This window comes from Schistocerca piceifrons, chromosome 4 (assembly GCF_021461385.2).
Source record: "Schistocerca piceifrons isolate TAMUIC-IGC-003096 chromosome 4, iqSchPice1.1, whole genome shotgun sequence".
Classification (NCBI taxonomy): domain Eukaryota; kingdom Metazoa; phylum Arthropoda; class Insecta; order Orthoptera; family Acrididae; genus Schistocerca; species Schistocerca piceifrons.
This window is the reverse complement of record NC_060141.1, coordinates 75056450-75077666: the sequence shown is the minus strand read 5'-3', so window position 1 is coordinate 75077666 and position 21217 is coordinate 75056450. Positions and strand designations below refer to the sequence as shown.

Below are 21217 nucleotides of genomic sequence, written 5' to 3'. Positions count from 1 at the left end.
CACAAATTTAATAACTGATTTGGTTGCATTTTTTATATCTGATGTAAGATAAGGGTGTAATATTTCCTTAAGAACTGATTAATAAGATGATATGATCTTACATGATACGTCATATGAATAAGTCACAAAAAATAATACAACTTCTACTGAATTTTTGAAATTTATGTTATCCCCGACCAAGTTTCTGTGCTCTGAAGCTAGCACATTCTTCTAATGAATGGCAACTACCTACCTTTTTGTTTTCGAATGTTTCCCTTGTTGTCCCAATGAAAACTGAAATTGCACCACATGATGATGATGAGACTAGATCTGTCACTTCTTCTACATTTAATTTTGAATCACAAATTTTTATGTAATCCATCTTGACACGAAACTCCTAGCTCAGTTAACCTGCAAATTTTTTGTGAGATATTTATTCACTCTACACATGAAGTCACAAAATGGTTTATTATTCATTTCAACACGTGAAAGAAACTGTATAAACAGTTTTGTACAAACACTCCATCATATTTATTATGATATAGGTATTCTTCTTTCTTAGACCACAGTATATATCAAACACATACATAGCTTTCATAATTTCAAAAGAAATTTTCTACTGTTTCATGAGCTACACATAACTCTAAATAAAATGCATGTAAATCTCTGTAATGTGCCGTATTGTACTTCACAGATATGCCTGACAACATCTTGAATGAAATATGGAACAACAAAATTCTACAAATCATGCAGCAGAAAAGAATAATAATTAGGCAGATAAATACAAGCTTTGAGACCCACAGATTTCTCCATCTGGAAACAGATATAAAAGAATTTGAGACTACCCAAGGAGACCAGGAGGGTTACAGGAATCAGGAATGTAGGATATATCGCAGGGAGAGTTCTCACCTGCGCAATTCAGAAAAGCTGGTGTTGGTGGGCAGGATCCATGTGGCACAGGCTGTGAAGCAGTCATTGAAATGAAGGATGTCATGTTTGGCAGCATTCTCAGCAACAGGGTGGTCCACTTGTTTCTTGGCCACAATTTGTCAGTGGCCATTCATGCGGACAGATAGCTTGTTGGTTTTCATGCCCACATAGAATGCAGCACAGTGGTTGCAGCTTAGCTTGTAGATCACAAGGCTGGTTTCATAGGTAGCCCTGCCTTTAATGGCACAGGTGATAGGATCATGGGATAGGTGAAACCAGTCATATGATCTACAAGCTAAGCTGCAACCACTGTGCTGCATTCTACATGAGCATGACAACCAATACGGTCTCTGTCTGGATGAACAGCCACCAACAAACTGTGGCCAAGAAACAGCTGGACCACCCAGTTGCCGATCATGCTGCCCAACATAACATTTTTCTTCTTAATGACCACTTCACAGCCTATACCACCTGGATCGTTCCTACCAACATTAGCCTTTCTGGATTGCGCAGGTGGGAACTCTCCTTACAATATATTCTATGTTCTCGTATCCCTCTTGGGCTTCCTTGTTCCCACTCCAGCATTACACAGCCCTCTATTCCACCAATGCACCCAAAGTCTTTATACTTCTCTCCTTCAACCCCCCATGAACCTTGGATTGTCTCCCATGGAGAGTGAAATGATATGATAGGACAACAGTAGATTTGTTCAAATAATTTCCTTATTTGGCCCTCAACTGTAGTACCCCCCCCATGAACCATGGACCTTGCCGTTGGTGGGGAGGCTTGCGTGCCTCAGCGATACAGATAGCCGTACCGTAGGTGCAACCACAACGGAGGGGTATCTCTTGAGAGGCCAGACAAACGTGTGGTTCCTGAAGAGGGGCAGCAGCCTTTTCAGTAGTTGCAAGGGCAACAGTCTGGATGATTGACTGATCTGGCCTTGTAACAATAACCAAAACGGCCTTGCTGTGCTGGTACTGCGAACGGCTGAAAGCAAGGGGAAACTACAGCCGTAATTTTTCCCGAGGGCATGCAGCTTTACTGTATGATTACATGATGATGGCGTCCTCTTGGGTAAAATATTCCGGAGGTAAAATAGTCCCCCATTCGGATCTCCGGGCGGGGACTACTCAAGAGGATGTCGTTATCAGGAGAAAGAAAACTGGCGTTCTACGGATCGGAGCGTGGAATGTCAGAACCCTTAATCGGGCAGGTAGGTTAGAAAATTTAAAAAGGGAAATGGATAGGTTGAAGTTAGATATAGTGGGAATTATTCAGAAGGATGTAGGTTGCAGTAGGTACTGGGAGATGAAGAAGCTTGCACAGGATAGAGTAGCATGGAGAGCTGCATCAAACCAGTCTCAGGACTGAAGACCACAACACAACAACAAACACACACTGTAGTACATCAGAAACAGCTTGGTTGCCTCTCATATGAAACAATAGACATCTGGTACTGCTGACAGTGCAAAGAGCAGGGTCGAGTATGGCATCACTTGAATGCCACTGTCAGTGACGTCTCCAGCTGCGACCGTGATGACAGTGTGGCAGTGCAGCTGACTGCGACTGTGAACTTCCTCCAGCGAGTGGGCAGGTCCCTCATGACTCAGGGCAGGCTGCCCTGTCTCCTGGTCAAACAGCGGACCCTGTACTGCATTCTAGGATGTCGCTCTGCAGCTGGCTCTGTTGCAACTCACTTCCGCTCTGGCAATTTTTTGACGTAATACAGTCGACACGCTACAACTGTATGTTCCCTCGAGCAGCACTTTACTGTCCCCATCCCAGCAATAACTGTGTAAAACTATTTGTTGGTCAGACAGGCAGGGCCATAACAATGAGGCTGATTGAACACAACTGCAGCTGGAGGTTACATACGTCAAACTCCACCTTTGCCGACCATATGCTGAAGGAAGGTCACAAATACCAAATCTGCACAGAAGTACTACATGTGTACTACATGTAGCCAACAAAGGAAGAAAACTTAGAAGCACTTGGGGTAGACAGACATTTAACTCAAAATCCCCAGCTGGTTCTAAATGAGCAATTACAGCTGAGCACATCCCCACTTTTAAGCTTCACATGATGCTATCAACCACCCACATACCCACAAACCACCACAATGACACTTACTGCTACTGCTACACAAACATAACAGACATACCAGACAAACTTCAACAATATAACTTGTAATGCTTAACTATTGTATATTTCAACCATGTGCAATTTTCAATACTGACTTGCATATTTACAACATAAGACATCTTTGTTTCTCAACAAAACTTACTAGTGTCCAGTTAGATAGTTCACAGCCCTAATGTCACAACCTCACAAACTATGGCATCATAATCACATAACCTGTAATAATAATATTATGAAAAGGAAAGTTTCTGCTCACTATATAGCGGAGATGCTGAGTTGCAGATGTTGTTGTGGTCTTCAGTCCTGAGACTGGTTTGATACAGCACTCCATGCTACTTTATCCTGTGCAAGCTTCTTCATCTCCCAGTACCTACTGCAGCCTACATCCTTCTGAATATGCTTAGTGTATTCCTCTCTTGGTCTCCCTCTATGATTTTTACCCTCCACGCTGCCCTCCAATACTAAATTGGTGATCCCTCGATGTCTCAGAACATGTCCTACCAACCGATCCCTTCTTCTAGTCAAGTTGTGCCACAAGCTTCTCTTCTCCCCAATTCTATTCAATACCTCCTCATTAGTTATGTGATCTACCCATCTAATCTTCAGCATTCTTCAGTAGCACCACATTTCGAAAGCTTCTATTCTCTTCTTGTATAAACTATTTATCATCCACGTTTCACTTCCATACATGGCTGCACTCCATACAAATACTTTCAGAAACGACTTCCTGACATTTAAATCTATGCTCGATGTTAACAAATTTTTCTTCTTCAGAAATGCTTTCCTTGCCATTGCCAGTCTACATTTTATATCCTCTCTACTTCGACCATCATCAGTTATTTTGCTCCCCAAATAGCAAAACTCATTTACTACTTTAAGTGTCTCATTTCCTAATCTAATTCCCTCAGCATCACCCGACTTAATTCGACTACATTCCATTATCCTCGTTTTGCTTTTGTTGATGTTCATCTTATACCCTCCTTTCAAGACACTGTCCATTCCGTTCAACTGCTCTTCCAAGTCCTTTGCTGTCTCTGACAGAATTACAATGTCATCGGCAAACCTCAAAGTTTTTATTTCTTCTCCATGGATTTTAACACCTACTCCGAACTTTTCTTTTGTTTCCTTTATTGCTTGCTCAGTATACAAATAGAATAACATCAGGGATAGGCTACAACCCTGCCTCACTCCCTTCCCAACCACTGCTTCCCTTTCATACCCCTCAACTCTTATAACTGCCATCTGGTTTCTGTACAAATTGTAAATAGCCTTTCACTCCCTGTATTTTACCCCTGCCACCTTCAGAATTTGAAAGAGAGTATTCCAATCAACATTGTCAAAAGCTTTCTCTAAGTCTACAAATGCTAGAAATGTAGGTTTGCCTTTCCTTAATCTAGCTTCTAAGATAAGGCGTAGGGTCAGTATTGCCTCACGTGTTCCAGTGTTTCTACGGAATCCAAACTGATCTTCCCTGAGGTCGGCTGCTACTAGTTTTTCCATTCATCTGTAAAGAATTCGCGTTAGTATTTTGCAGCCGTGACTTATTAAACTGATAGTTCGGTAATTTTCACATCTGTCAACACCTGCTTTCTTTGGGATTGGAATTATTATATTCTTCTTGAAGGCTGAGGGTATTTCGCCTGTCTCATACATCTTGCTCACCAGATGGTAGAGTTTTGTCAGGACTGGCTCTCCCAAGGCTGTCAGTAGGTCTAATGGAATGTTGTCTACTCTGGGGGCCATGTTTCGACTGAGGTCTTTCAGTGCTCTATCAAATTCTTCACGCAGTATCGTATCTCCCATTTCATCTTCATCTACATCCTCTTCCATTTCCATAACATTGTCCTCAAGTACATCGCCCTTGTATAGACCCTCTATATACTCCTTCCACCTTTCTGCTTTCCTTTCTTTGCTTAGAACTAGGTTTCCATCAAAGCTCTTGATATTCATGCAAGTGGTTCTCCGTTCTCCAAAGGTCTCTTTAATTTTCCTGTAGGCAGTATCTATCTTACCCCTAGTGAGATAAGCCTCTACATCCTTACATTTATCCTCTAGTCATCCCTGCTTAGCCATTTTGTACTTCCTGTCGATCTCATTTTTGAGACATTTGTATTCCTTTTTGCCTGCTTCATTTACTGCATTTTTATATTTTCTCCTTTCATCAATTAAATTCAATATTTCTTCTGTTACGCAAGGATTTCTACTAGACCTCGTCTTTTTACCTATTTGATCCTCTGCTGCCTTCACTATTTCATCCCTCAAAGCTATCCATTCTTCTTCTACTGTATTCCTTTCCCCCATTCCTGTCAATTGTTCTCTTATGCTCTCCCTGAATCTCCCTACAACCTCTGGTTCTTTCACTTTATCCAGGTCCCATCTCCTTAAATTCCCACCTTTTTGCAGTTTCTTCAGTTTTAATCTACAGTTCATAACCAACAGATTGTGGTCAGATTCCACATCTGCCCCTGGAAATGTCTTACAATTTAAAACCTGGTTTCTAAATCTCTGTCTTACCTTTATATAATCTATCTGATATCTTTTAGTGTCTCCTGGGTTCTTCAATGTATACAACCTTCTTTCATGATTCTTAAACCAAGTGTCAGCTATGATTAAGTTATGCTCTGCGCAAAATTCTACCAGGCGGCTTCCTCTTTCATTTCTTAGCCCCAATCCATATCCACCTACTATGTTTCCTTCTCTCCCTTTTCCTACTCTTGAATTCCAGTCACCCATGACTATTAAATTTTCGTCTCCCTTCACTACCTGAATAATTTCTTTTATCTCATCATACATTTCATCAATTTCTTCATCATCTGCAGAGCTAGTTGGCATATAAACTTGTACTACTGTAGTAGGCGTGGGCTTCGTGTCTATCTTGGCCACAATAATGCGTTCACTATGCTGTTTGTAGTAGCTTACCCAGACTCCTATTTTTTTATTCATTATTAAACCTACTCCTGCATTACCCCTATTTGATTTTGTATTTATAACCCTGTATTCACCTGACCAAAAGCCTTGTTCCTCCTGCCACCGAACTTCACTAATTCCCACTATATCTAACTTTAACCTATCCATTTCCCTTTTTAAATTTTCTAACCTACATGCCCGATTAAGGGATCTGACATTCCACGCTCCGATCCGTAGAACGCCAGTTTTCTTTCTCCTGATAACAACGTCCTCTTGAGTAGTCCCCGCCTGATGATACGAATGGGGGATTATTTTACCTCTGGAATATTTTACCCACGAGGACGCCATCATCATTTAATCATACAGTAAAGCTGCATGCCCCCGGGAAAAATTACGGCTGTAGTTTCCCCTTGCTTTCAGCCGTTCGCAGTACCAGAACAGCAAGGCCGTTTTGGTTATTGTTACAAGGCCAGATCAGTCAATCATCTAGACTGTTGCCCTTGCAACTACTGAAAAGGCTGCTGCCCCTCTTCAGGAACCACTCGTTTGTCTGGCCTCTCAACAGATACCCCTCCGTTGTGGTTGCACCTACGGTACAGCTATCTGTATCGTTGAGGCACGCAAGCCTCCCCAACAATGGCAAGGTCCACGGTTCATGGAGGGATGGAGGGGGGGGGGAGGGGGGGGGGGGAGTTGCAGATAGTCACAACAAAACTACTTGTCACAAATAAGCTTTCGACCAGTACGGCCTTTGTCAAAAATAGATTCTCTCTCTCTCTCTCTCTCTCTCTCTCTCTCTCTCTCTCTCACACACACACACACACACACACACACACACACACACAACTGCAGTCTCTGGCAACTGAAGCCACACTGCAAGCAACAGCACCAGTGCATGATGGGAGTGGCAACTGGATGGGCGTAAGGAAGGGCCTTGAGCAGGGAGAAGGAGGGATGATAGGGTAGTGGTGGGGGTAAGTGAAGTGCTCTGGGGCAGTGTGCATGGATGAGATGGAGAAAGGGTATGGTAGCTGTGTGCAGTTGGAGGGGGGAGGGGGGGTAGTGGAAAACGAGAGAAGTAAAAACACTGGGTGTGATGGTGGAATGAGGGCTGTGTAGTGCTGGAATGGGAACAAGGGAAGGGCTGAATGGGTGAGGACAATGACTAACAAAGGTTGAGACCGGGAGGGATATGGGAACATAGGGTATACTGCAGGGAAAATTCCCACCTGTGCAATTCAGAAAAGCTGATGTTGGTGGGAAGGGCCCATATAGTACAGGCTCAAATAAAGGGTGTCATGTTGGACAGCATGTTCAGTAACAGGGGGGTCCACTTGTTTGTTGGTCACAGTTTATCACTGTGCCATTCATATGGACAGACAGCTTGTTGGCTGTCAAGCCCACATAGAATGCAGCACAGTGGTTGCAGCTTAGCTTGTAGATCACATGACTGATTTTATAGGTAGCTCTGCCTTTGATGGGATAGGAGATGGTTGTGGCTAGACTGGAGTAGGTGGTGATGGGACAATGTATGATACAGGTCTTGCATCTAGGTCTATTACAGGGATATGAGCATGAGGTAAAGGGTTGGGAACAGGGGTTGTGTAGGGATGAACGAGTAGATTGTGTAGGTTTGGTGGACAGTGGAATACCACTGTGGGAGGGGTGGGAAGGATAGTGGGCAGGACATTTCTCATTTCAGGGGACGACAAGAGGTAGTCAAAACCCTGGCGGAGAATGTGATTCAGTTCTTCCGGTACTGGATGAAACTGACTTATGAAATGAATGCTCCTCTGTGGCTGGACGGTGAGACTTTGGGAGGTGGTGGGAGACTGGAAATACAAGAAACTTCCTGGCAGATTAAAACTGTGTGCCGGACCGAGACTCGAACTTGGCACCTTTGCCTTTTGCGGCAAGTGCTCTACCATCTGAGCTACCCAAGCACGACTCATGACCCGTCCCCACAGCTTCAATTCTGCCAGTACCTCGTCTCCTACTTTCCAAACTTCACAGAAACTCTTCTGCGAAACTTGCAGAACTAGCACTCCTGGAAGAAAGGATATAGAGGAGACATGGCTTAGCCACAACTTGGGGGATGTTCCCAGAATGAGAATCTCATTCTGGAAAGACAAGGCATGGGAGATTTTTTTTTTTTTTTTTTTTGTACAAGGTTGGGAGGATAATTACGATCAGTGAAGGCTTCAATGAGACCCTCAGTATATTTCAAGAGGGACTGCTTGTCACTGCAGATGCAATGACGATGGGTGCTTAGGCTATATGGAAGGGACTTCTTGGTACAGAACGGGTTGCAGCTGTCGAGGTGGAGGTACTGTTGGCGGTTAGTAGATTTGATATGGACAGAGGTACTGATGTAGCCATCTTTGAAGTGGAGGTCAACTTTTAGGAAGGTGGCTTGTTGGGTTGAGTAGGATCAGGTGAAGCAAATGGGGAAGGAGCTGTTGAGGTTATGAAGGAATGTGAACATGTTGTCCGCACTCTCAGTCCAGATCGCAAAGATATCATCAAAGAATCCAAACCAGGTGAGGGGTTTAGGATTACAGGTGTTTAGGAAGGATTCCTCTAGATGGCCCATGAATAGGTTGGCATAGGATGGTGCCATGCAGGTCCCCATAGCCATACCCCAGACTTGTTTGTAGAGATGGTACCCACATTAACATACATTTTATTGTTATTATTATTATTATTATTATTATTTATACCTTTTCTTTGATCTCATTGTGACTTTACACCAATTTTAGTGGGTTTTCGCCGTTCGCTATCATTGCCTGCCTCAGATTTCACCTTGTTTCCCCCTTCTGCACCCATTTCATCCTTCTCTTGATTTTTCCCACGTATCTGGGTGTATTTTTGTAAATTTTTTGGAGGTAATTTTATATTATTTACATAATTTTTCAGATTTTTTCCAACACCATGAATCCGTGCCCCTTCCATTTGTGTCAATACAGAAATGTTTCCTTACCCCTAGCCAGAAGCTGGCCCCACATACTGTTCCTGCATTGTTGCTTGGCTCGTGCATTGTTGCTTGGCTCGTGGAATTCCCCCAAATGGCCTTACCATCAAATTACTCATCTCCGGCTGCCACCCCTCCTTCCACAATGATCTCCATCTGTCCAGATTCAACCAACCCTTAGCCCTCACCAACTTAGTCCTGCAGAACCATATCAACCAAGCCCAAACCTCTTTGCAGTATCTTCTCTCCATCCACAAAATTCTCCTGCTATGCAATCATAAATTCCTGGAACCCATCACACACACTGAAACTCTTGCCCTCCAGGAACTAGAGCAACATGTTCAATACCACCTCAAAAATCTCTCCACCCTGCTCATATCCTACTCTCGCCTTGGATTACCGTTGCCCACCACCTCTACAACAACCTCCAAACCTCCCCCGTGTCCCCTCATAGCTGACAAACCCTGTCTTATAGACCTACTACACTCATCCCACCCTCCAAAACTCCATCCCACCACCATACAGGATCCAGAACCTAAACAGACCCGAAACACAGTGGTGAACCTTTCCTCCAGAAGCATTAGCCCCACAGAAATATCAGCCCTTTGCAAAGGCCTCACCTTCTGCTCCACACCAAAATTCAGTCATGCAGGACTTGTTAGAGACCTTCTCTCCTTCTTCCGGTCCCTACAGCCACCAACCCTACCAATCAGACTCAAACAGAGACCAATGTTGAACTCTGCCTAACTGATTAACTCTCCAGAACTTCTTAACCTTGAACCTTGCTTCATCATCATTCCTCAAATCCCATAACATGCAAACTAACCTTAAATCCACAGAAAGAACTGCAGTCCACCATCTAAAAACTGATCCTGATCTTATAATTCAACCATCAAACAAAGGCTCCACCACCGTTGTTTTCAACTGCAAGGATTACATGGCAGGACTCCATCAGCTGTCAGATACATCCACCTACAAACCTTGCCACAATGACCCCATACCAGAAATCCAGCAGGACCTCCAGTCACTCCTCAAATCCTTAGGTCCATCCCAGAATTTTTCTCTGGAGTCCATCTCTCTACTCATCCCTACCACTCCCCACACTCCTACCTTCTACAAGCTTCCTAAAGCCCATAAACTCAACCACCTAGGACGCCCCATTGTAGGCCGGTTACTGTGCCACCACTTAGAGAATCTCTGGTATTGTAGACCAACGTCTTCAAACCTATTACCCGGAACCTACCCTCTTATAAAAAAGATACCAACCATTTCCTCCACCGACTCTCCACAGTTCCTGTCCCTTTACAGATGGTGCCCACCTTGTCACTATTGATGCCACCTCCCTTTACCCTAAAGCCCACAGCCTTACTGCTATTGAACACTACCTTTCCCACTGCCTGACATGTTTCAAACCAACAACTTCCTTCCTAGTCACCATGACCAACTATATCCTCACCTACAATTGCTTTTCGTTTGAATGCATTATTTACAAACAATGGTTTTGGGCACCCACATGACACCATCCAATGTCAACCTATTCACGGGCCATTTAGATGAATCCTTCCTAGACACTCAGAATCCTAAATCCCTCACCTGGTTCAGATTCACTGATGACATCTTTGCGATCTGGATCAAGGGTGAGGATACCTTATTCTTTTTCCAGAACCTCAACAGCTTCTCCCCCATTTGCTTCACCAGGTCCTACTCAACCCAACAAGCCACCTTCCTAGATGTTGACCTCCACCTCAAAGATGGCTACATCATTCCTCTTTCAATATCAAAGCTACTTACCACCAGCAATACTTCCACTTCGACAGCTGCGTCCCATTCCGTACCAAGAAGTCCCTTCCACACAGCCTAACCACCCATGGTTGTCCCATCTGCAGTGATGAGCAGCCCCCTCAAAATATACCAAGGGTCTCAGTAAAGCCTTCACAGACCGTAATTATCCTCCCAACTTTGTACAAAAACAAATCTCCCATGCCTTATCTTTCCAGTCTCTCACCACCTCCCAAAGTCTCAGTCCAGCCAACAGGAGCATTCCTCTCATAAGTCAGTACCATCCAGGACTGGAAACCGAGCGAGGTGGCGCAGTGGTTAGCACACTGGACTCGCATTCGGGAAGATGACGGTTCAATCCCGCGTCTGGCCATCCTGATTTAGGTTTTCCGTGATTTCCCTAAATCGCTCCAGGCAAATGCCGGGATGGTTCCTTTGAAAGGGCACAGCCCGACTTCCTTCCCCGTCCTTCCCTAAACCGATGAGACCGATGACCTAGCAGTTTGGTCTCTTCCCTCAAAACAGCACAGCCCAGCCCAGGACTGGAACAACTGAATTACATTCTCCGCCAAGGTTCTGACTACCTCTCGTCATTCCCTGAAATGAGAAATGTCCTGCCCAGTATCCTTCCCACCCCTTCCACAATGGTATTCCACCATCCACCAAACCTACACAATATACTCATCTATCCCTACGCAACCCCTGCCTCCCACACTTTACCTCATATCCCTGTAACAGAACTAGATGCAAGACCTGTTGAATATATCCTCCCACCACCACTTGCTCCAGTCTGGTCACAAACATCACCTATCCCACCAAAGGCAGGGCTACCTGTGAAACCAGTCATGTGATCTACAAGCTAAGCTGCAACCACTGTGCTGCATTCAATGTGGGCATGACAACCAACAAGCTGTCTGCCCACATGAATAGCCTCCAACAAACTGTAGGCTAACAAACAAGTGCACCACCCTGTTGTTGAGCATGCTGCCCAACATGACATCCTTCATTTCAATGTCTTCGTAACAGCCTGTGCCATATGGTTTCTGCCCACCTACACCAGCTTTTCTAAACTGCACAGGTAGGAACTTCCCTGCAATACATCCTACGTTCCCATAACCCTCCTGGCCTCAACCTTTGTTAATAATTGTCATCACCCATCTGCCCGTTTCCTGTTCCCATTCTAGCACTACACTGCCCTCATTCCACCATCAAACCCAGTCTTCTTACTTCTCTCCTTTCCCACATGTCCCCGACCTCTGCCCTACCCTCCGTCTAACTTCCTGATTGCACATAGCTACTCTACCCTCTCTCCACCTTGTCCCTGGGCACTCCCCCAGAGCACTTCACTGTCCCCCACCGCTACCCTACTATCCCTCCCCCCTCCCCGCCTCAGCCTCCTTCTTTCCCCCACCCAGTCACCACTCCCATCATGCACTGGTGCTGCTGCTTGCAATGTGGATTCAGTAGCCAGAGACTGCAGTCAGGCATGTGAGTTGCGTTTGCATTTGCGTGTGCGTGCATGTGTGTGTGTGTGTGTGTGTGTGTGTGTGTGTGTGTGTGTGTGTGAGGTCTATTTTTGAAGGCCTTACTAGCAGAAAGCTTATTTGTGACAGTCTTTTTGTTGTGCCTATCTATGACTCAGCATCTCGATGCCCCTCCAAACCTTAAAATTCATAACAACACAATATCTAAAACAAACAAGCAATATAAAAGAAAAGATAGCTATAGAAAGTAGAGCACATAAAATGGAAGGGGAATTCCAAACGACAAAAAACATATATAACACACAAAAAACACTTTGTTCTACAACACAAAACTAAGACACTCACTCAAACAGTAGTAAGGCCTGAAACACTGCATGCAGCAGAAACACATAAACTGCCATGATTTGAGGATCTAGAAAAACTGAAAACAGAAGAAAGAAGAATTCTCAGGAAAATGCTGGGACCTAGAAGTAATAGTAATGTTGAATACCCAAATTAAGATCAAACAGAGGGCTTTGTTTGAAAATGGAAAAGCTAGCTAATACAACTACAAATCCACATCCACATGGTCCAATGATTTGACAGAGACATGAAAAACACTGGGATTACAATGGACATAATAGATAACAGAATAGTTTTCAGAGAAGCAACACAAGATTTCAGGAAAGCAGCAGCACAGGATTTCAGGAAAGAAAGAACTCTGCAAAAGGAAGAAAAGGACGGACACTCTTGAAGGATGAAAGAAGTTTGGGAGCAATGAAAATTAAACATAAAGAAGCGAAACCAAAGCTGACTTGTCATACTCTCCAAAAGGATTAGTTTAATAAAACGGGTAAGTACATTGTTATTAACACAATTAGGGCACTCCTAAGCTGGCCTTTGCTAATAATGCCCTCAATCTGAGTGAGGTACATTTGTTAAGGTTGACCTCTTTCAACAATCACATCCATACTCCTCTTGTACACTAGTTTTATCTATCTCCTTTCGCTTATCCTCTCTACATGTCCAAATCATCTCAACAAACCATTTTCAATATGTGACACATCATCTTTTACCTGACAATGCTCCCTAAAATTAACTTAATAAATCTTATTTAAAGTTTTAAGTCTTAATTAAACAATTGGATATGTTGACTAGTACTTGAAGTGAAACTTAACAATGATATTATTTATTGATACAATTAAATTGTAAGATATCTATAAAATTCAACCATGACAATGACCAACATACAGTACTATGAACATTGGCCTTGGATCTCCTTTGAAAGTTTGGATAAATAAAGTTTGTTTGTTTGTTGTTTTTAATTTTAAGAATGATTCCAGGCTCTCATCAATAAGATGGCTTCTGAATTCACTCTTGATAAGTTTCAAGCTTGAAAATGATTCTTTGCCTGAATATGTATACTTGAATAAGGAAAGAACAGCAGACACTAGCTTTTTCAGCTGATTGTGTGAGTCAGGAGTACTATTCCAGGTGTTAAAAACCAATGTATCTTCCTTCTCCATATCTTTCAAAGCAGACTATTTGTGCTGTAAACTAATTTCACATCTGTGTTCCTCCAATATTTCAATCTCGAGCAAAAAGGTATTCATATTTTGAGCTCAACAATTCTTTGTTTTTTAAATCTAGCAATTCCATTTCAAAGGCACCAATGTCAATACTAAAGGGAGAATAATTTAAGTCCCTTACAGTAGCATTAAGAAATTTTTTTTAAACAATACATAATGTTGATTAGCTGTTCCTGAATTCCTGAAACCTATTGAGAAAAGTTTCCCTCAGATTTAAAAGTGTTGTTTTGAAATATCAAAGGCCAACACCAGAATTACTTTCTTGGCTAAGTTTCAACATGTTTGGAAAGTGAGTCGAAGTTTCTCTTTTAAAATCTTGGAAAAGTTTGTTTCTGACTGAAATAACTTCTTCTGGCACCCTCACCAACACATTGAACCCAAAACATCCAGTTGGGAGAGCTGAATGTCCTGCTGACAACTAGAAGAACGTCTTCCCAACCCTCCATAGAGGTCAATGCTAACCAGGCCACTATCCCTGAGACAAATACCATGGGGATAGGACTCTCTTAGTGCCCCTGTTTGTAGGGTTGGAAATTTCTTACATGCAAGCATATGATTGTAGATTGTATTTTATTGGTCCTGTTGTCTACATAGCAGCTTATGCATAAGACATTGGACAAGTCAAGTTATAAATATACAGGCTGAAAGTCATTTCAAGGCATACATATTTAAGCTTACAATAATACACTTTACACGTTAGTATTTATCTAACACATTTCATAAATTTAAATATTCTTCAATGGAGTAAAAGCAGTGATGCTGTAAATATGACTTTAGAGATTTTCCAAATGTATTGACCTCAGTGATAGCTTTTATGTTTTCAGGAAGTTTGTTATAAAGCTTAACTCCCATGTGAAAAGTACGTTTTTGGCACAGTGCTGTGCTGATTTGAGTCATATGTAAGTTTCTGTTTTGTCTGGTAAAGTGCTCATGTATATCACAGTTTTTTTGCAGTCTCCGGTCCTTGCCAATTACATTTAATTTAAAGAACAAAAGGGTTTCCCTAATGTATACACACGGTAATGGAGGATACCAGATTTCTTAAACAGGGGTTTACAAGAGTCTCTAGGCTTGCACCCAAACAAGATTCTAATAGCCCTTTTTTGTAGTTTAAAATTGCTATTAGCTGTTTTAGAGTTTCCCCAGAAGGTGACCCCATATCTAAGACGAGAATGAAAGCACGCATGATATGCATTCAATACTGTTTTCTCACTACAGCATGATTTTAATGAACAAAGAAGGTAACATGTTTTGCTCAGTTCTGCATTGAGATATTCAATATGCTTGTTCCATCTGATGTTACTCTGCAGCCAAAGTCCTAAGAATTTGGTTTCAGTACTGTTACCAACTGGTTCGTCATTGATAGAGACTGATGGGATAAACATGTCCTTGTTAGGAACATTGTGGAATTTTAGAGCAACGGTTTTCTTACTGTTTATTACAAGCTGATTACTCTGTGCCCAGCTGCTAAGTTGTTTCGTGACCGTGTTTACTGTCTGCTGTAACTGTTCATCATCATCTCCTTTTAGTAGAATCGTGGTGTCATCTGCAAATATGATTGTTTTGTGTGCATCAACATTTAAGCTTAGATCATTTATGTACAGAAGAAAGAGAAGCATAGCTCTGGAATGCTTGCAGGAATCAACCAAACTTTGTACACATATGACTCAACTGCCAGAAAAAGATACTAACACTCCTATGGATGAGGTGCAAGTGTGAGCTATGTGACATGTACTAATAATCGAAAACAAACTATATCAGAGACAAATCCACAGTTTTCAGGGTTGCTGGGCTGACTGGAGATAGACCGGATCACATTTAAAACCTAGGAATGGGGATTGGGGGATGGAGGGAGTGGTGACATGTAAGCACATCTCTGAAACACTTGGAGTAATTTTTAACCACAGTTGGTACACTTATGACTTACTGTCTGCAAAAAATGCTGTTGGACTAGGACTTCCTTAGTACTTCTAAGAATGGTTGTGGTCGTCAGGAAGGGGCTGGTACATGTAACTGTAACTCTGAAGACTATTGAGAAATTTCAACCAAAACTCATAGAATCACATTTTACAATCCAGAGGTAAGAAACCCCTGGCTCACCTATTTCTGAGATTGGGGGTAGGACAGTATTGAAATGTACACAAAGATCTGAATTACATGAATTAAATTGAAGGCATAAGAAGTCCCTAAGAACCCCTAGTGGGGTGTGGGTGTGAGAAGTGAAAACAATAAAAACATTCATATTTCAGATTTTGGGGTAGGTGACAAATTTTGATATTTAACCGTTATGGGGACAGATGTTGGTATGAAGGGATAGCATGTAAAGCTTAACACTGGTATGCTTGGAGCAATTTCAGTCGAATGTGTTGTACGTAACATAAGATTGAGATAAGTAACTGAATAGTATTTCAATAGACACACAAACAAACACAAACATACACACAAAATTCAAGCTTTCGCAACAAACTGTTGCCTCATCAGGAAAGAGGGAAGGAGACGGAAAGACGAAAAGATGTGGGTTTTAAGGGAGAGGGTAAGGAGTCATTCCAATCCCGGGAGCGGAAAGACTTACCTTAGGGGGAAAAAAGGACGGGTATACACTCGCACACACACACATATCCATCCACACATATACATACACAAGCAGACATATTTAAAGACAAAGAGTTTGGGCAGAGATGTCAGTCGAGGCGGAAGTGAGAGGCAAAGATGTTGTTGAATGACAGGTGAGGTATGAGTGGCGGCAACTTGAAATTAGCGGAGATTGAGGCCTGGTGGGTAACGGGAAGAGAAGATATATTGAAGAGCAAGTTCCCATCTCCGGAGTTCGGATAGGTTGGTGTTGGTGGGAAGTATCCAGATAACCCGGACGGTGTAACACTGTGCCAAGATGTGCTGGCCGTGCACCAAGGCATGTTTAGCCACAGGCTGATCCTCATAATTACAATCATTTTTACATGAATAAAGAATAATGTAACAGTAAAATGATATTTCTAAATATAAACAGCTACACACAAGAATAATCACCTAAAACATGGACTACAAATACTGTGGAAAAGGGAAGTGCTATTGATAGTCAGTTTTCACAAAATGGACTGGTAGTCATGGGCTCGTATTGTTAGCCAATAAACAGATTGTAATAATATTTAGAAAGTGTATTTTTGTGCAGACATACACTTTTGTTAATGGAATGATGCCTGTTGACATCAACACACTAAAAGCAGGGTAAATTAGAATGACAGTGTGTTTGTTGCAGGATTATATTGTGAGCTGTTTATGAGATATCATACTTTGGAAAGTTCCCATGCTGACACTTGCACAATACCTGTGGTAGCACACACTAAAGAACAACACAAGTTCATACACCAGTTATTTGAATTCTGACCAGTAACAAGACAACTGACAATAACAACTTGTGTTCAAAATGACCTGCGGCAGTACGTGCTTACAGTCCGGTATGGGTCAAGTGCCGCACACAGGCTAGCATTTCAGTGGGGATGTACAAGCAGGCTGCTGTAATACATCATTTCATATTATTGTGTGTTGTTGGTATGCTCTTGCAGACCGCATCTTTCAGCTTTCTTCACAGAAAAAACATCTACAGGTGCCACATCCGGGGAACGGACTGGCCAAGGCAGAGATCCTCTGAGTCCAACACAGCAATTTGGAAACAACTCATGAAGACATGCTGTAGTACTTCGTGCACTATTGGCTGGACAGTCATCATGTTGGTACCACAGGTTTCTTCTCATCAGCAGAGAAATGACTTCTAGCATCCGTGGAAGATGATCTGTTAGGAGGCTGCGATACTTCTGCGTGTTCAGTACTCTGTCTTTGAAAACTGAATCTATGAGCTGATGGCTCACTATCCCACACTGCACATTTACACAACATTAATGCTGACATTCCACTTGACAAAGACAATAAGGATTGTCAAAAGACTAATAGCACTTGTTTTGGCAGATTACTTGGCCGTGATTGGTAAATGTGGCTTCATCATTAAACAAAAGGCCCATGCACTCTTGACGGAGAGAAATGTGATAGGGGTGGAACCTGTGTCAATGGGGAATGCATAGGACACTTGCCTGACTCATGTCACATCTTCATGCGATTGACTGGGAATAATGTGTGGATCAATTGCAACAACTGCAAGAACGTTAATTTCCCCCTCTTCTGTCATCACTTTTCTACTGTTACATAGTTTAGGTGTTACACTACCACTTTCACACAACCAGTTGAAGAGATTGATAATTAATTGCTGAGATGGTTGCGTCTGTTGGGATACCTTGGAGCATACACCATACAAGAATGAACTGCATTATTCCTTCACTCTCCATACACCAGGAGCTTGTCAGCTTTTTCTGGATTCGAAAATCCCATTGTCCACTAACAACCTACTGCTTGGACCATTGCACAATAACTGACCAGGAAATCGTAGTGCACTCAAGGAACACACAAGCAGACTGTAAGCAAACTTAACAACATATTACCCAACAACTGTTGTTGTGGTCTTCAGTCCAGAGACTGGTTTGATGCAGCTCTTCATGCTACTCTATCCTGTCCAAGACTCTTCATCTCCAACTAACTACTGCAACCTACATCCTTCTGAATCTGCTTACTGTACTCATATATTGGTCTCCCTCTACGATTTTTACCTTCCATGCTTCCCTCCACCACTAAACTGGTGATCTCTTAAGGCCTCTAAACGAGTCAGACCAACCGATCCCCTCTTCTAGTCAAGTTGTACCACAAATTCCTCTTTTCCCCAATTCTATTCAGTACCTCATCATTAGTTACGTGATCTACCCATCTAATCTTCAGCATTCTTCTGTGCACCACATTTCAAAAGCTTCTATTCTCTTCTTGTCTAAACTGCTTATTGTCCATGTTTCACTTCCATACATGGCTACACTCAATGAAAATACTTCCAGAAAAGACTTCCTGAGACTTAAATCTATAGTTGATGTTAACAAATTTCTCTTCTTCAGAAACACTTTCCTTGCCATAGCCAGTCTATATCTTATATCCTCTCTACTTTGAGCATCATCAGTTATTTTACTCCACAAAAAGCAAAAGTCACTTACTACTTTAAGTGTCTCCTTCCCTAATCTAATACTCTTAGCATCACCTGATTCAATTTGACTACATTTCATTATCCTCATTTTGCTTTTGTTGATGTTCATCTTGTATCCTTCTTTCAAGACACTGTCGATTCCATTCAGTTGCTCTTACAGGTTCTTTGCTGTCTCTGACAAAATTACTGTGTCATTAGCAAACCTCAAAGTTTTTATTTCTTCTCTGTCGATTTTAATTACCATTCCAAATTTTTCTTTTGTTTGCTTTACTGCTTGCTCATTACACAGGCTGAATAACATCGGGGATGGACAACAAACTTGTCTCACTCCCGTCTCAACCACTGCTTCCCTTTCATGCCCCTCAACCCTTATAACTGCCATCTGGTTTCTGTACAAATTGTAAATAGCCTTTCGCTCCCTGTATTTTACCCTTGCCACCTCCAGAATTTGAAATAGAGTATTCCAGTCAACACTGTCAAAAGTTTTTCTAAGTCTACAAATGCCAGAAATGAAGGTTTGCCTTTCCTTAATCTAACAACTATGCAGACTGAATGGCACAAACAAGTGTCAGTGTGGAAAATTTTCAAAATATAAAATCTCATAAATGACTCTCACTAAATCCTGCAACAAAATCACTGACATTCTAATTTGCCCCACTTTTAGTTTGTTAATGTCAATATGCATTGTTCTATTTAAAAAAGTGTATGTTTGCTCAAAAACTAAATTTTTATTACAGTCTGCTTATCAGCTAACAATATGAGCCCCTGATTACCAAAACATTCTGAGAAAACCGCACAACGATAGCACATTCCATTTCCATGATATTAATGGTGCAAGGTTTAGGTGGATCCACCCTATATACTTCACAGTATAAGGTAATCAAACAGTGCAGGGTAAACAGCTGTTACTTACTGAAACTAATTTTTTAATTGTAACAACCAACTTAAAAGTACAAACCTCCACTTATTGGTGGAATTACAGCAATTTCATCACCTTCTTTAAAATCTAAGGTAGATTCACTTGACAAATATTCTTCATTTACTGCAAGGATAAAGTTCCTTCTTATAGCACCCAGTGAAAAATTTTCAACAATAAGAGTACAAAGTTCTTCATATGTTACACGTGATGCAACTTTCAAAGAACATTCACTACGTCCAGCAAGCTCTCTGGCTTTAGCAAAAAATAAGATCTTTACTTCAATTTTCTTTTGATCATCCATTGCCTAAAAAATACCTGCAAATGAAATAACATTATGTCAGAAGCCATACGAAAAGAATTAGAATAGAACAAATGATTTTTGAATCTCTGCCAGCACTTCTGCAAGATTATATTTGTTGTAGCGCTGTAGCAAATACTACCCAGTTACTTTGCATTTAGGGGTGAAATGACAGTTTACGTGTCTGCATACAATCTAGAATGATCATCAGGGTCAATAAGCTAAGGCTCTCAAGTGTTGTGTTTGCTGTGTCTTCATACATTGTGCAGATAACCAACAATAGTTTCTAGAAGCAATATAAAAATAACATGTAGGTATTGCTGAGGCTCTCAGGCATCACATTTGGCACTGGCCATAGCCTCTAAGCAGCATTTATTACATAAAGAAAATCTTAAATATTACCATCTCTTAGACAGATAGGAAATTGTTTCCCATTAGTTTCCAGCTCCTCATGAAAAATGGCCTACTTGAACATTCAAACACTTCTTTTCTCTACATATACTGTATTCCTTAAGTGTCAGTTACAAAAGGGTGAAAACAGGGGCGCCATTATTCTTTTTTTATTTTCCAGTAAATATATTGATAAAAGTTATCTCAATATTCTCCTAAGTTTTCGGAGAAAGAATGGTAATATGAAACTCAGATATATAACTATATCTTTTATAAATAATATCATATTTAAGTAACAACAAAATACGACAATCCATCCTGGACTTTCCATAGTTTAATTACCAAAATGAGGTTTACAGTCGCAAGTTCTAAAGCACTCTATTCCAACTTTGTCTAGATTGCTCCACGTGATTCACCTCGGAAGCTTCTTTTCTCCTCCACTGTCAGGGTTGCAAATACTCTTTTTGATTGTGAAGATTATGTTGTGTTTACTACAACCTGTTTTACACAGATTATAAGATTTATTCAAAATTTAACACACTGAATGTATTCTGTTGATACCAGTATAAAGGAAAACCTTCAAGAATGTGGAATGTGGCAGGTGCACATTAATACAAAGAAACTGAGTATATAAGAATAATTTAACAATTAATTGGGAAAATAGCTACTTTGTGTTTGTGCTTAAACAAATAGATGCTATTTATTTTCTACTGCTTAGTAAATACAGTATTTGAGTATACATTGTAAAAGTGAGGCCTAGTTAAATACACACTTTT

At 41.5% G+C, this 21217-nt stretch overlaps 1 protein-coding gene across 1 annotated transcript in view; it reads right to left on the bottom strand.

Moving 5' to 3' along the window:
* The window catches only part of LOC124794955 (molybdopterin synthase catalytic subunit-like), a 42390-nt gene extending 22464 nt beyond the window's left edge, over positions 1-19926 (bottom strand). Inside the window, exons 1-2 of the mRNA XM_047258670.1 lie at positions 19793-19926; positions 233-390 (exon numbers count right to left, since the gene is read on the bottom strand). Of these exons, the coding sequence (XP_047114626.1) occupies positions 233-361 (129 nt within the window). The 5' untranslated portion in view covers positions 362-390; positions 19793-19926. The remainder of the gene's footprint in view (positions 1-232; positions 391-19792) is intronic.
* Between the last annotated feature and the right edge of the window lie 1291 nt (positions 19927-21217).